A 15,545-nucleotide genomic window follows, 5' to 3' on the forward strand; every position below is an offset into this window, starting at 1 on the left:
TGCGCGAGGGGGGGGGGGGTCGTGGGGGTGGTCGTGGGGGAGGGGGTCGTGGGGGTGGTCGTGGGGGAGGGGGTCGTGGGGGTGGCTCTCCGACCAATCGCGCCCCCACGTTGAGTTGCCACATTCACGCCCTCCACCTCCCCACGCACTCAGCCTCCTCGACACACCTGAGATCGGTTAGAGGCAGAGCCAAGCCACTCGGCGGGGGTGAGTGTGCGTGGAGAGCGTCGCGTGGCTTGGCGCGCGCCTCTTCATAGTAACAGCAGCGGCAGCAACAGCAGCAACAGCAACAGCAGCGGCAATAACAGCAGCAGCAGCAACGGCAGCAACAGCAGTAACAGCAACAGCAGCGGCAGCAACAGCAGCAACAACAGCAGCAACAGCAGTAACAGCAACAGCAGCAACAGCAGTAACAGCAACAGCAGCAACAGCAACGGCAGCAACAGCAACGGCAGTAACAGCAGCGGCAGCAACAGCAGCAACAGCAGCAACAGCAGCAACAGCAACAGCAGCGCTAGTCTCTGAGAGTGACGCTCGCCACGACGCTGGGCAATTCACGCATGGGACGCTGCGCCGAGCGCAGCCTCGTGTGGTTTTAAACTATTACTAGTTTAACTTGTTTTACATTCATTCTAGATTTCATCAGGTAAGGCCCACTGAGATCTATAGCTCCTTTTCAGAAGCGACCTGGACACAAATGACAGCTCAACAAGGTGGCTTAAAATGTGCAAATTTAGAGCAGACAATTACTCAAGGCGCATGTTTATTATAAATATGGAGGGAAAACCGGAGGACCCGGAGACAAATCCACGCGACCACGAAGAGAACACGCAAATTCCAAATCTATATTGTCGTCAGGGTCGGAATCGAATCCACGATCTCCTGTACACAAGGCGAAAGGGTTGACATTTCGCAACAGTGGGGCCCCGTCAGAGCTGCCATCTGGCAGAGACTCGGTAATCATACCAACGTTGGGTCAACGTTGGGCCAAAGTTGGTATGTGGATGGAACTGTTGCTCCAAACTTTGGCCCAAAGTTCCATGGGGATCAACTGACGTTACAATTGGAGGTTGCGATTAACACAAAATACAATTAATTGGAGTGTGGCAGTCATGGTGCCGAATGTGGTGGCTCCTTTACATATATATACACAGTTCAAACACTCCAGTATGTACATAACATCGAACAAGGACCACAGCCAGCCGTGGCATCAGCCGGCCTGGCGACTCGCTGGTGCGGCAAGTGGCTCGCAATCGCTCTGCGCCGTGGAGGCAGCAGCGAGGGTTGTTGGATCGCTCTGCGCACAGATTTCTTGAAACTCCTTCGCGTCGGCGTCGAGGAGGATCCGTGACCCTGGCTATGGCAGGCGGAGGCGGTACAGCAAAAAGTGGACTCCATCTGTTCCAACTGTACAGGATAGAGTGTTGCCTCCTCGCACACGTGGGTTTTCTGTGGGTAATCCGGTTTCTTCCCACATATATACAACTCATTAATTGGCAGAACACATCTCAATATTTACATATACAGGACCACAGAGCTCGGGCCATCGTTGGTAGTGCCAGCTCACCGCGTGGCTACTTCCCGGCTTGCTTGTGGTTCCTCCTCGCGCCTCTGAGTCACTGTCTCACATTCTTTTTGTTAATCGGAAGGTCGTGAGTTCAAATCCTAGTTGGTGGTTGGACTCAGCCTATCATCCCTCCGGGGTCGATAAATGAGTAGAGTACCACGTTGTGGGGGAAGTTAGCAGCGGTTGTTTTGCAGGTACGACTCAGCCGCTGAACATCGGTATGTGGAATATTCCACCTGCGGCCCGAGCTCGCTAGCTGCGAGGCTGTACACGGGAGGTGAGCAGCAATGTCTCAATGTTCACTTGAGCAAGGAGGTCGCTGTGTGTGCAGCAGTAAAAACGTGGGAGAGAATACCCCGAGTGGCAGCCATCGCGCGTGTGTGCAGACACCACACGGGGGGGGGGGGGGTGTCGCCTCTTGTCGTAGAGACGCGGGGTAAGGTGCGTCTCCACGCACAGGGGACTGCCGACAGATCTCGCTCTGATCACCGCGTGTTTGTTTTGGCTCGGAAGCTCGGCCCGCAGACCCAGCTTAGTGCCGCCCTGGCACGAGAAGCCAGCCCACTCCGAGACACACAGTGAGAGAGATGGAGAGAGGCGTGTGCGGGGTGGGCGAGAGAGGGAGAGAGAGCCCCCCCCCCACCCCGTGCCGTGGTGTGGGGCCAGGCGGTCGACGCGCATGACGGCGCCTTGGACAGCCCTCGCGGCCCACGGAGAGTGCCTCTCGCGCCACTGCGAACGCGCGCGTCGGCTCATTCTCTCCGAGTCCACATTCCACGAGCATGAGGCTAAGTCAACATTTGCGTGTTGTTTTTTGGTTTTCGGGTATTCACTTTTTGTTTCGTAGCCACCGGTTAAATAGTTGCCCCGAGCAATCAATAGGGGGGCTGCTCCCAGCTTTGAATTCAAGCAAGTCTCGACTTCGCCGATTGAACAAATGGCTTGGTGACTGCTGCTGCTGCTACTGCCTTGGAAGTCTTCTTCTTTTTCTTCTCACGTACGGCTCCTGCTGATGTAGATGCGGAGCAACGACTGCAATTTCACATGCAGGTGGTCGATCCCGGAGAACCGCGTCAGGAGTAGCGGGTGTTTCATCGCTGCGATGTCTCCTTCGCATTTGTGGATCGGGGCATTGCGTCGTTCCACGTTGCACGGTCTGTTCTGGATGGCCACAGTCGCACGCTGCTGGAGAGTTTTTTTATTTTTCTATTTGTGCATCATCAGGTATCCGCAACCACTGCCATGGTTTGTGCAGTGGATGCGGTTTAGGGTGGACCATGAGCTTGTTGGAAGATCAAACTCATCCAAATGTATGGATGAAGAGCGTTACATGTCGAATTTATTCTTCTTCAAACAATGTGGCTCCCTGGGTTTGAGAATCTCTCAGGATCCGTTGCGCTCCACAGTTTAATTGACTCGAAGTTGCATCGGCATCGTCGCCCAATCACAACGCCCCTCTTGAACCGCGATCCACCTCCCCACTCTTCCTATAATCCGCGAATCTTCCCACTATCCGAGATTTTTACGTATAGATTTGTGCATCAGGTATCCGCATCTGCTACTGCAGTGGATAATGCGGGTTAAGGGTGGACCCACGAGCAGCTTCGCAGAAAATCAAACCCCCGGGAGATCTCCTGCTTTGGGTCGCTGGCTTGGAAGATTGCAGCGGCCTTCACGCGGCCCACTCTGTTGTGAAATATTCTGATCCTACAAATACGAAGTTTGATTCTGTTGTTAAGTGAGAAATCACAACGAATGCCATCAATGCGGCGACCGAACATCAATCGTCGATCTTCAATCTCCCCCGGTCTCCAGAGCAACATCAACACCAACACAACAACAACAACACAGCAACAACACAACAACACAAGTCCACGCGGTAGCGGTAGCGGTAGTGTGCAGAGCACAAATCAACAAATTAACTTCATGGTGGTTACCCCTGGGTAAAATAGTGCAGCATAGTAGCCCGGCTCTCGCACCATGTGCGCGATGCTAGTCACTGTTAGTCTGTTGATGGTCGCCGATGCGGAAATCGACTCATCTCGACGGGCTGGACACGATGCACCACCACGGTGCGTGCCGCGAGCGTTCAGGGTTTCAGCGCAATCGTCCTCGCTGCGTTCCGACATCGCGGAGTGTGGCACTGATGTACTGATTGGTACGCCAGTCGCGGAGTGAAGTACACCCCTGGGAAAAAAATTGTGTCCCAGAAATAACATGTTTAATTGCCTCGGCCATTCAGTATGATTTGGTGCCCCGGGGTACCGCCATAAGGATCGAATCAAGAACACTGAAATGCCGCCTCGCGTATTTTGTTTAGGCTTTCTATGGCAATGTTAACTCGCGTGATGATTATAACAACTGCGCTGTCACGTCGATGCTGGGAGTGCATCATCTCAGCAGCATCGGTTCAACAAAAGCACAACTCTGGATCGGTTTCCACATTCAGTGTCTCATCAGCAGTTAGGGGCCGGACATAAATGACGTAACGCACCTGGGGGGGGGGGGTCGGACATTTGTGACGATTTGTGACGATGGGGGGGGGGGGATGAGAAACGTGACCTTACGTTCTACTTAACGTTACGTTCTACTTAATTAAATAGACTTGTTAATAAATGTTTTCTCCTACATCAGAATGCAGCGCCACATTAAATACACACTATAATGACAATAGTTTAAAGCGATTTGAAGCATGTTTTTTTTTGTGACGCCGTGTGACGAAGGGGGGGGGGTCAAAATTCGTCCAAAATCGCGTGACGTCATTTATGGACGGCCCCTTAAAACAAAAAACTCCACTGAGTCGCATGGGGGTTTTCAGGAGGGTTCTGTCAAGCTTTCGCGGGAAGATTTTCTGATGCAACTGCCGTGTGTAAACCACAATTGGGTGACTTGCAGGGATGTTTAGCCAATATGAGTTATCGTGGTTGGTATTTTGGATACGGGAGAAAACCGGAGAACTCAAGAGGAAACCCGCGATGCAGAACAAAGACAGAACCTACAAACTCAAAAACGCCACGCAGAAAAGCGCCCGAGTCGGGAGTCGAAATCAGTAGAGTCACACCCTGATTTACGTCTCCCCCTTTAACGTCGTTTCGCAAAAATCCGCCGTCACTGTATTAGCACCGCGACTGCCCCGATTTGCGTCGCCTCAACCCCACACTTACGTCGCTGACGGCGTCGTCCATTCTCTCTCGTATCCGTCGGCCCTCTCAGCCTTCGCCTCCACCTACTACCCTGTAAATCGGTTCGCTTGACGTGTCGATATGGGTCGTCGCCCATTCCGGGAACGCATCCTCGACGTAAACCGGGGGCATGTATTACTGCTACCTTATTCGCTGTGAGGTGCGCGTGTTCCCACCTCGCCACCCTGCAACTCAACAAAGGATGTTGCCGCCCTGCCCTCTGCTGTCCACAGCGTAACTCCACAGCCATCTGCAAGGCCCGTCCCATGCGTGCTGGTTGACCATGCAGGCGCTATCCAGTGTCAACTCTGCCAAACTGGATGATTTGGCACATTCGGGGTTATTTGGCCATAGGTTAAGCTACGAGTACCGCGTCGTCTCTCTATCTCAGCAGGCATACACTGCAAGACTACGACTGCCCATTTGGCCCATCGTCCCCGTGGGGGTGGTGATAAAATATAACTCTTCATCAAGGCAACAGTGGTCGCCAAGTCGAGATTCGTGGTTAACCATCACGTAAAATGTGGAATTTCCAACTGTGCTTCAGGGTTAGCAGTGGAGATACTAAACTAAAACTTTCTTTTTTATTTTACCAGGTAAGGTCCACTGAGCTATATAGTTCTTCTTCAGAAGCGATCTGGCCACAAATGATAGCTCAACGAATTGGCTTATCACGTGGAAATGGATAGCAGCCAAATATTCTAAACGCATGTTTCTAAACGTGGAGGTAAAACCAGGAGGACCTGGAGAAAAATAAACGCGACCACGGGGCGAGAGAACATGCAAACTCAAAAATATACATGATCCAGGGTCGGTATCGACTCCACGACATCCTCCACACCAGGCGAGGGATGTATCAGCTTGCCATCGCGGCGCCCCTGCTGTTCCTTGCAGCAGGTAGATGATTCATGGAGGGGCCATTGCTATCTCACCTACGGCTTCGAGGCTCTGTTTCCATCAAATGTCTCGAAAGCCAGGCCCAAAGGGGCCGTCCATAAATGACGTCACGCGATTTTGGACGATTTTACCCCCCCCCCCCCTCGTCACACGGCGTCACACAAAGTCAGACCCCCCCTCAAATATGACGTCACAAAGCTCTGCCCCCCCCCAAAAACTATATTTCCATTTTGAAAATAAAACATGCTTCAAATCGTTTTAAACTATTGTCATTGTAGTGCGTATTTAATGAGACTCTGATCTTGTAGGAAAAAAACATTTATTAAAAAGTATATTTTATTAAGTAGAACGTGTTGTCTATATTTATTTAAAGTAGCGCATTTTGATGTGACGTCACATTTCCCAAACCCCACCACCCCTCGTCACACATCGTCACAAATGTCTGACCCCCCCCCCCCCCAGGTGCGTGACGTCATTTATGGACGGCCCTAAACCTGAGCGAGCATTGTGTAACTCGGTCGCATGCAACTGGATCGCTTGTGTGGTCACGTCTCTGCAATCAGTTGCACTAGAGACGAGACTGCACTGTCAAGCGGCGACCTGCTCGGCGATTTGCAGCGACGCGTTTCACTGCATGCGGACCGTGTGTGGACCGTGGGTGGTTTGTACCGTACAGAATGCGTCGTTTGATCTCCGTTTTGCGCACGGACTCGCTCAGATGTGGACAAAGCAGTTCGTTGTTTTTTTTCCGCAATTTCTAGATTGGTGATGTGGTTGCGCAACTAGTCGCTGGGGCGTGGACCCGGCGAATGAGTAAAACACTCATTAATTGGCGGATAACACGTTCATATATGTAGAGGACCGCAAACCTTGGGGTGGGAATTTGGAGGCGGCTCACCGCGTGGGTGCTTCTCTTCTCGTTTCGATGTGGCTCCTCCTCGCGCCCCATTAGTCAGAATCAGAATATTTATACTGGAGGAATCTGATTATCTATAAAGCTCTTTTGCACAGATGTCCAGTTTCATTCTCTCTCTCGCTTCAAGAGCGAGCGAACATTCGTACAGCGCGCGTAACACAGTTGACGTCGTTAACAAAGAGTGGGGAAACGAAGTGGTGGTTAGGAAAACAAGAGTGCACCCCCCACGGACACACGGCGCTCGCAGCGCTCCGGTGGTTGCCGTGTTGCTGAGGGCGGCCCATTCATTGTCCTGGAGGCGCCCGCCGAGTAACACGAGCAAAGTGGTTCTCAACCCTTGTGTTTGGCTATTGTCCCCCCCCCGCCACCTTGTTGAATTTTGTTTCAACCGAATACCCCCCCCCCCCCGTGCTTGACCCAACATGGTTATCTGAGAAATCAAAGTATGAATAATGAACATCAATATTTTAAACAATTGTCAATTTTGTGAGGTATCCTAACGAGCTTAGTAACTGCAAGCGAATACAACAACAATGAGCGGACGCTCTGCGTGCGCTCGCTGGTTACTCTGGTGGGAAACCACGTTGTTTACAATCACTGAGTTTAGAAAGGTCTTTCATATCGTACTAGATTAGCATACAGATTCAAACTGCATCGTGGTAATTTAATATTTGCCGATTCGTACGTGATTATTCACCGATGACTCTCACGTATGATATGAATTCGCACATTGCCGCATAACCCCAGAGGTCCGCGTACCCCCCGGGTTGAGAACCCAACGCATGAGCACATCGCAGCTTTAGCAACATTGTGTGAGCAGGCGATGCCGTCACAGCGTGTCCGGTCTCCCTCCCGCGTGGTGTTTAGTTTGGGTCCTCCCGGCCACCGTTTTTCTCTCTCTCTCTCGTGTTGACTTGTGTGCGGTGGTTTTGTTTCTTGCGCTGCTCACTTTTCTGCATTGAAAGATATTCGGGCTCCCCCGTGTTGTTTGCACTCCAGGTCGCCATTACAAAAAGAAACCGTAACGAGCTAAAACTTGATTTTCATACGGCGTCCATACACGCAAGGCCACACAGCACATGACGTAAAATAACCAACCCCCCTTTAATAAACCCAGGACGAGTAAAACTGAATAATAACCCTGGACAAATAAAACTTTAATTAAACACAATGCGAAAGAGACATCGTCTACACAGAAGGATATGCAAGTGAAAACAGATATAGTTAAGACTACTTTGTCTCAATGGGATCGTGTCTGGTTATTTCATGAATCAGAATATATATTTGTACTGGAGAAATCTGATGAGCTATAAAGCTCTTTTTTACAGATGTCCAGTAGGGGCAGGTAAGGATGTCCGATACAGGGCGTGCACTTTACACCTGAACACAATTACCAAGTATTATGAAATAATATGGATGAGAACAAAGATACGCAGGTGAATGACATCTTCCACAACAGTAAGCAGAGCGGGGAAGGAAACGCCGCCAGAAGCGATGATGGACGATCATAGCAACGGAGCGGCAGCCAAGGATGAAACGTGTTCGGGGGACGTGCACCCAGGAGATGGAGCGATGAGATCAGTTGGTGTACAGTGCTAGGTGGATCTTAGCATCCAAGATCGTAAGAGGTGGGCAGCGGGCGAGCAAGGATTTCATCCAGCAGTTCCAGTTTCACGTTGATTCTGGGTAACCAGCTGAGACATATGTAAAAAAATTAACCCGTAAAAACAAAGTTTTTCACTATAAATCCTTTATATGCGTGGCGGCTAGAGTCCTCTGGCTTGAGATGGCTGCCACCTATGGGTCAGATGATTGCCTGCCACCATTAAGCAATTGGTAATTAAATATAAAAAAAAATTCCTAAAAAGTGTAAAATGTTGGAAAACATTTTCTCACGAAAATAAATTGTCACGCACAACGAGTCTGTGTGCAAAATGTCAGCTCGATTGGATCACGGGAAGTGGGTTAAAAAACGACCGAAAGATTTGCACGGTCGTAAGCGCGCAAGCAAGCAAGTGAACTTAATATAAAGGATTTAAAAATACAGCTTCAAAGCTACATCATGGGACCTCCTTTGCCAGTACCAAAATATGAGAAGAGGTTTTCCCATTTTTTCTGGCAACAAAACAGGTGTTAAGATGTTAAAACACCAAACTGAAACCTTTTACAAGGAATCATGTCTACATTAAACACAATACTTGTGGTCAGAATGCAAACAAAAAAACATACTCTGATAATGTGTAGTGGGTACAGATGGAGACTCAGCCTTCTCTGGAGGCAACACGTTTATTTATAACAATAATAACGGTAACACAAGGTCCCTAACACAAGGGGGTAACGGCCCCCTTCACCCTGGGGAGGTATAGCCTCTGGGCTAGCGTGCCCTCATCAATGGGACCACTTTCTATATTACAGCCCTCCGGCTAGGGGGGACCGAGGGGAGGCTAGCCTCACCCGACCCAGCCAAGGTTATCGGGTCCCGACCACTAGCCCACTCGGTCCCGGCCCTGACAAGGACTTCGGGTCCGGGGGTTCTCAGGGTCCTATTCTGGGCTGGCTCTTCGGTTTTCTGCTTGACGACGACTGGCAAACCCGTTCAGAGGTCCGACTTATTTACGGTGCCCAGGGTGACTCCGCCCCTGGACACGCCTACTCTCTAGAACCTTTTGGAGGTACCTGGATTATTGCGTAATCCCCCAGCCCCCACTGGGGGCCTGGGGTGTGTACCTCCGGTTCCCAACCACCCTCTGGGTTCCCTGGCCGAACGGCGTTACTTGATACAGGCCGGACTCGCTGTTTGCCCCCTGTTGACCCATGGCTGGCGCTACACCAGGTCAGGAGTGGTGACGTTGTATTACGCTAACAATACCCACTCCATATGTGTAGTGACTGTGAATGTCACTGTGTGGTGCCGGCCTTGCGAGGCCATGGCGGATAATATGTTGTCATTGTGTGCAGCCCAGTTACTGGGCGTAGTACCAGCCCTAGCGGGGCTTGGGTGAGCGCTGGTTAGCGCAGAGGCATCACGTACAGTGTGCGGTGCGGGTTCCCGGTGAGGGAGCGAGACAGTGTCAGCCAGCCAGGGTTACGTTGGGGCATGATACGCTGGTTGACCTGCCGACATGTGACCGGATGATATTGGAGGGGGGCCACCAGTGGACGGGGGCCGCTGGGTGGTCACGTGGTATAGAAGAGCTCTCGGGAGCCTTCGGGAAAGGGCTCGAGAGATCGAGAAGGTGGGTGGGGAGAGAGGCGGAGCCAGCCCCAGCCCAGGCCGATATAACTGGGGCCCCGTGTGGGGCTTGGGGTTCTTGACTGTTGGTGAGTGAAGATCCACGTCGGGTTGAAGAAGCTTCTAGCCACGCGGTCCGGGACCCAGCTCGTGGTCCGGACCGGGATAGTGGGACCGTGTCTAGTTCTGCCGTAGCGTGGTGAGATGGGCGTTCAACACCCGAGTGTAGGTTACATTATGTTGTGTGTTGAGTTGATGTAATAAATAGTGTTGCTCCCATGACAACGTCTGCGACTCAGTTGGACTCACTACATATGCATTTGTCTTTGAAACTGATTGGTCCACACCAGAGACCGCTTTCTTTTGAGCCTAGTCTCAAACGGTCTCAAACGGTGTTAGACCAGAGGACGCCAAAAGGCATACAGCACAAAGACAAGCACTATCAGAGTAATGAGAGCTCGGGGTGAGCAGCTACATCATGGGACCTCCTTTTGCCAGTACCAACATATGATTGTGCTTAATGTAGACATGATTACTTGTAAAAGGTTTCAGTTTGGTGTTTTAACATCTTAACACCTGTTTTGTTGCCAGAAAAAAATGGAAAACCTATTCTCAGCTTCAGAGCTCATCAGATTCCTTCCAGTCTAAATACAAATTCTGATTCTGAGAATTCAAGGCACCAGGAGGAGCCTTATTTGCCACAGTAAGTGAGTGGGTGAATGAGTGTGTGGCTGAGCGAGTGAGTGAGCTGGCCGGTGAGTGATTGAGTAAGTGAGTGAGTAAATGGGCGAGTCATTTAGTTGAAGTTGATTTTGTGTGACCAGCTGAGATCTCAAGAGACCTGCAGGAGTCTCATTTGCAACGGTGAACTGGGTCACAGAAATGGCAAAATCTAATTAAAGTACATCGATGAAGCAAACAGAAATCAGTATAAAAACAACAGTTTTTTCATCAAATGATTATTAAGATGGGAGAGTAACAATGACTATTTGAAGCGATGGAATTCCAGGAGTTTGGGGTATCCACAGAGAACGAGTGGGAACCACGTGAGGTACACAAGTCCACGGCAAAGTGCACTTCTTATTGACGTGGAGCGCCTACGATGTTGAGGCTGAATAAATAGTGCCTCGGTAAGGGACTGAGTTACGTGGTTGTGTGTGTGCATTTAATATAAACTTGGCCCAATGAGTCCCTCTCTGAGTTGAAAGAGGAGCTGATAACCAGTCTCTGAGTAAACATCACGGTGATGAAAGGCAGAATGAAAGAGAGGATTTAGCAACTTCAAGTTGGTTTCAGAGGTTTATTTGTATATGTCAGCATACTTTAGGATCTGCCTTAATGTAACAGCTATGAAATGTGGAGCTTTTTCCCTCCACATTTAGAATCAACATCCGTTTAAAATATTTGGCTGCTATAAATGTCTACATGATAAGCCACTTCGTTAAGCAAACATCGGTCTACCTGGCACCGACTCCAGTGCATGCAATTATCACCTTCCACCATACATTTTTTTGGGGTTAGATCACGTAAAATATGAATGTGTCGTCAAACCCGCCACCACCCGACACAGCCAATCAATAAGGGTTGTCACGTCAACACAAACGTGCCGATTAGTTAACTACTTCAGCACACCCGTGTGCTGGAGGAGTAAACCCACAACGGTTACAATTCTAGTACGACGTTTGGCTGGCGATGACAACAACAACCACCAGCGTCATCGGGCGACTTGCCAGAACTGTGAAAGTGTTCCTCTTGGCAGACCGAAAGCGACAACAGCGCAGCAGCAGCAGCACCGCGATCCACCGATTCCGGCGCGCTCCCACCCTGACCACCCACAACGCAACCCCAACGCACCAAAACCGGTGCACGGGCCACCCCCCACCCCTCCCACCCAGCCCACCGCTCCCACCCAGCCCACCCACCCCTCCCACCCAACCCACCCCCCCACCCAGCCCACCCAGCCCACCCCACCCCTCCCAACCACCCAGCCACCCACCCTCCACCCCAGCCCACTCCCCCCACCCCTCCCACCCAGCCCACCCCTCCCACCCAGCCCTATATAACGCCAATGTGGACCCCGCCACTCTGGCGGCACGGAGTGCACCGAGCGTCGGTGCCGATGGACTCTCCCAAAGAAGCGCGCCCCCCTGCGCCGGGTGCGGTGCCAGGCGCTGCAGAGGCGGCCATGGCCACTCCGGGCTCCTCAGCGATGTTCGCTCCTCCGCCGCCGCCACCGCCGCCTCCGCAGCAGCAGCAACAACAACAACAGTCTCAGCAGCAGCAGCAGGGAGCTCCGCGTGCCACCACCAACCTCGTGGACGACTTCGAGGCGGCTTTCGAGGTACCCCTTAAAGCCGTCGTCGCGATTGCGTAGGCCTCTACGTAGATCGCGCCGCTTGCCTGGTTCCTCTGCCGGTGCAGCGACGACTTTGGCCGGCGGGCGCGGCGCCCCGAGGTGGGTGGCGGTGGCCCCGGGGTGGATTGTTCGTGTACGGCTTAGAGACTGAATGGTAAATTTAGACTTAAAATTTTCGTGACTGCAGCAATTCATATTCTTGGTTCTTTCAGTATTAGACTAGAGGTCTAACACCATTTAAGACTATGCTCCAAAGAAAGCTGTCTCTGGTGTGGACCAATCGGTTCCAAAGACAATGCACATATTATCAGAGTATGTTTTTTTTGTTTGCATTCTGACCACTATTATTGTGGTTAATGCAGACTGATTCCTTGTAAAAAGGTTTCAGTTTGGTGTTTTAACATCTTAACACCTGTTTTGTTGCCAGAAATAAGGGGAAAACCTATTCTCATATTTTGGTACTGGCAAAGGAGATCCCATGATATTGCATTCAAGCGTTTAGAATATACAAATACTGTACTATATAAGTTTGTTATCAATTAAAACTTACTCTGTGGTCGAGTGAGTTGGAAATCGCTGCCCGCTACTGTGTGGAACAGAAGTCACTTGAAGGGATGTCGGAGGTAGCGGGGTGTTATCTTGCACAGAGGCAGAGATCCAAACGGATTGTCTCATAACATGACGCCGATGTTATATTTCAGGATAAAAAAATTGGGGGGAAATTTGGAAAAGAATACACAGCAGATAATTTGGTGAAATAATTCATGAAACAAATCCAGCCCTGTGTAATTTTCTCGTTATATCAGGCTTGCTGTGCCTCCCTCGTTTCTCAAGAATATGTCAACAGCACGGACCAGGATGAAATCAGAACGGGTAAGCACACACGCAAAAAGGCAAAATCCATTAATCCTACGTGGACTGATTAGACATGTGCTGATACTGAGTGTATATTAAGGTTGGCATGGTACACGAGGCTGATGTGGCGATCGCCACAATGGACAAAAACATGATGAGTCTGGTCGCCTTTGCTTACAGCCCTAATATTCCACTATCCAACCTCAGGCCTCCACATGTATTGGTCTCATTGTTTCATATCTACAGTAGTCATCCTCTCAGGAGAATTATCTTCTGTCAGCCATCATCCCTTTAGCCATGGTGTCCTGCCCAAGCCCACTTAATTCAACAGTCAAGACGACTAATGCATCTATGTCTCGTTGCCATGGATTCATGGTATATTTCAAATTATTACGTTATTATGAATCGCTACATTGGTACAGTGGTTAGTACACTGTGCTATAAACCAGACAACCTGAATTTTATTCCCAGCTACAGCTTATATCAGTTGCGAGTGTCATCAAAATGATTCCTGGGCAACCAAGTAAAGGAGGATGCTTGAAAAGAAGTCCAATGATTGGATAATAAGTGATGCATTTTGCTTGATCCAGGTGCTCGGTGGATGAGTCCATGGCAAGACCATGATTCATCCCCGTGGTGGTGATGGTGATCTGTGTGTGCAGGCGTTGACCAGAGCATACACAGGTTCCTGGACGTGGCTCGTCAATGCGAAAGTTTTTTCCTGCAAAAGCGACTTCAGCTTTCGGTGCAGAAGCCGGAGCAAGTTATACGAGAGGTTTGTACACTTTTCAGTATGCTTGCTCGCACACAATGCACACAATCGCATGCAACGCACAATGCAAGTGATACACAGTTGCGTGCAATAAGCGATGTATGATCACGTAGGACTTGCACATTCGCACGGTAATTCATTGCATGCTCAACAGGTATGTATGTTGAACTTCTTTCCCACCGTACGTTGCCAACCATGCTAATCATGTGGCGAATGTTAATCGTTGTAAATGGAGTTCACTTGTGGATAATTTTTCGTATAATTTGTGGAGTAGCTCAAACCATTCCAATGAATAGCCAATGCACCTTAATGACATAGGGTTTTGTTTTGGTTGAAATGAATGTTCTGTTCTGAAAAATATAAGGTTTTCTATTTAAATATGATGTTGATTTAAATTAATTTAACACGAGGTTTTATAATGGTATGTGACGAGGGTTCTGTATCAGATGAGACTAATATGTTTTTGGATGAGACGGGGTTTTTGGAGCCAATAACACGACTGCTCTGTACTGATCGAGGCAACATTATCCCTCTGAACTGCATTCTGAAACGCACCCGTCTCGAGCCTTTTCATCGCTAGCCTTTACCACCCTTACACCTGCGTTTATCCACAGGACATCACCGACCTCAAAGCCGAACTTCAGCGCAAGGAATCTCTCATTCAGCGGCACCTGGGCAAGCTACGACACTGGCAGGCAGTGCTTGAGGACATCCACGGACAACCCCGCAAGGGTCCTTCTGGAGAGGCTCCGACACAGGGGCCCCTCGCCTTCCTGGAGCAGGCGTCCGCCAACTTGCCCGCTGCGCCGTCCAAAAACTAAAATGCGTACTCGTGCGTAGCAGCCATTATTGTCAATGCATTGCTGGATGAAGACCTTCCAATGCCGTGTGGGTCGTGGGGCTGAATTTTACAATGGTGCACCATGCTTGTGAGTGTGGGTTGGTGAAAGGGGTCACAAGCACTCGTGATAACCTGGGTTATAAGAGTTGCGCCGGACTGCCCTCTGCTACCTATAACGTAGCCCCACATAGCTTATAACAGCTGTTTTATGCATGGTGGCTGCTCCTTCAAACACCGCCCAGGCTCAAGCTTGCTTAGCTTTTGAGATCTGACGACATCAGGTATGTTGCGGGCAATTTGGTCGTAGATACACCTATTAACTTTCCACAAATAATCCATGCGGTGCTCTCACCAGGTGTTTCACTTTTGTGTTTAGTTGTCTGACACCTCTGATTAGCACGGTTGGTTACATACGGTGCGACAGCCGTTTAACATACATACTTATCAACGCCTCCTAAAGTGAAACTCATTTCTGCTCTGGGCCATGGACTAAAGTGATTGTCTGTTTATTCGCCCCAAAGACATGATTGTGAAGAAAGGATCTTCAAACCTCATCCACATGATTTATACTAAGCCTGAGGCTGTCTCAGGATGCCAATAATTTGTTGCAAATCCTTGGGACTCGTAGACCCAGACTAAGGCAATGCAATTTATTTACTATTGTGTTAACGTCTAGTTTTGTACAAATAAAGGTTGCTTTGATAAAGTTGCCTTCGGTATTTTTTTTATTGCTGATTTGATTGTCACTATGGTATCACTTTCATTGAAGTAATTTTGCATTGTGATTTGTTGAAGCCACCATCCGTGGCTGTTAGCGTCGGGTGGACTAATTACAGTACAATACATTCAACATGTGAGTCCATCTATTTTTGCACTCAATACAACATGACTTGAGTATAGGAAGGACTTTCCAAGCCCGAGAGAGGT

At 49.8% G+C, this 15,545-nt stretch overlaps 1 protein-coding gene across 1 annotated transcript; it reads left to right on the forward strand.

The window, feature by feature from the left end:
- The first annotated feature begins 11,872 nt into the window (after window positions 1-11,872).
- On the forward strand, window positions 11,873-15,328 carry MED28 (mediator complex subunit 28). The gene is made up of 4 exons (XM_061565599.1): window positions 11,873-12,135; window positions 12,957-13,023; window positions 13,668-13,780; window positions 14,392-15,328. The coding sequence occupies exons 1-4, from the start codon at window positions 11,914-11,916 to the stop codon at window positions 14,596-14,598; spliced, it is 609 nt and encodes a 202-aa protein (XP_061421583.1). The 5' UTR covers window positions 11,873-11,913; the 3' UTR covers window positions 14,599-15,328.
- Window positions 15,329-15,545: the final 217 nt, after the last annotated feature.

The sequence above is a fragment of the Lethenteron reissneri genome, chromosome 4 (assembly GCF_015708825.2).
Source record: "Lethenteron reissneri isolate LAM-NWPU_2019-01 chromosome 4, ASM1570882v1, whole genome shotgun sequence".
NCBI classification, from domain to species: Eukaryota; Metazoa; Chordata; class Hyperoartia; order Petromyzontiformes; family Petromyzontidae; genus Lethenteron; species Lethenteron reissneri.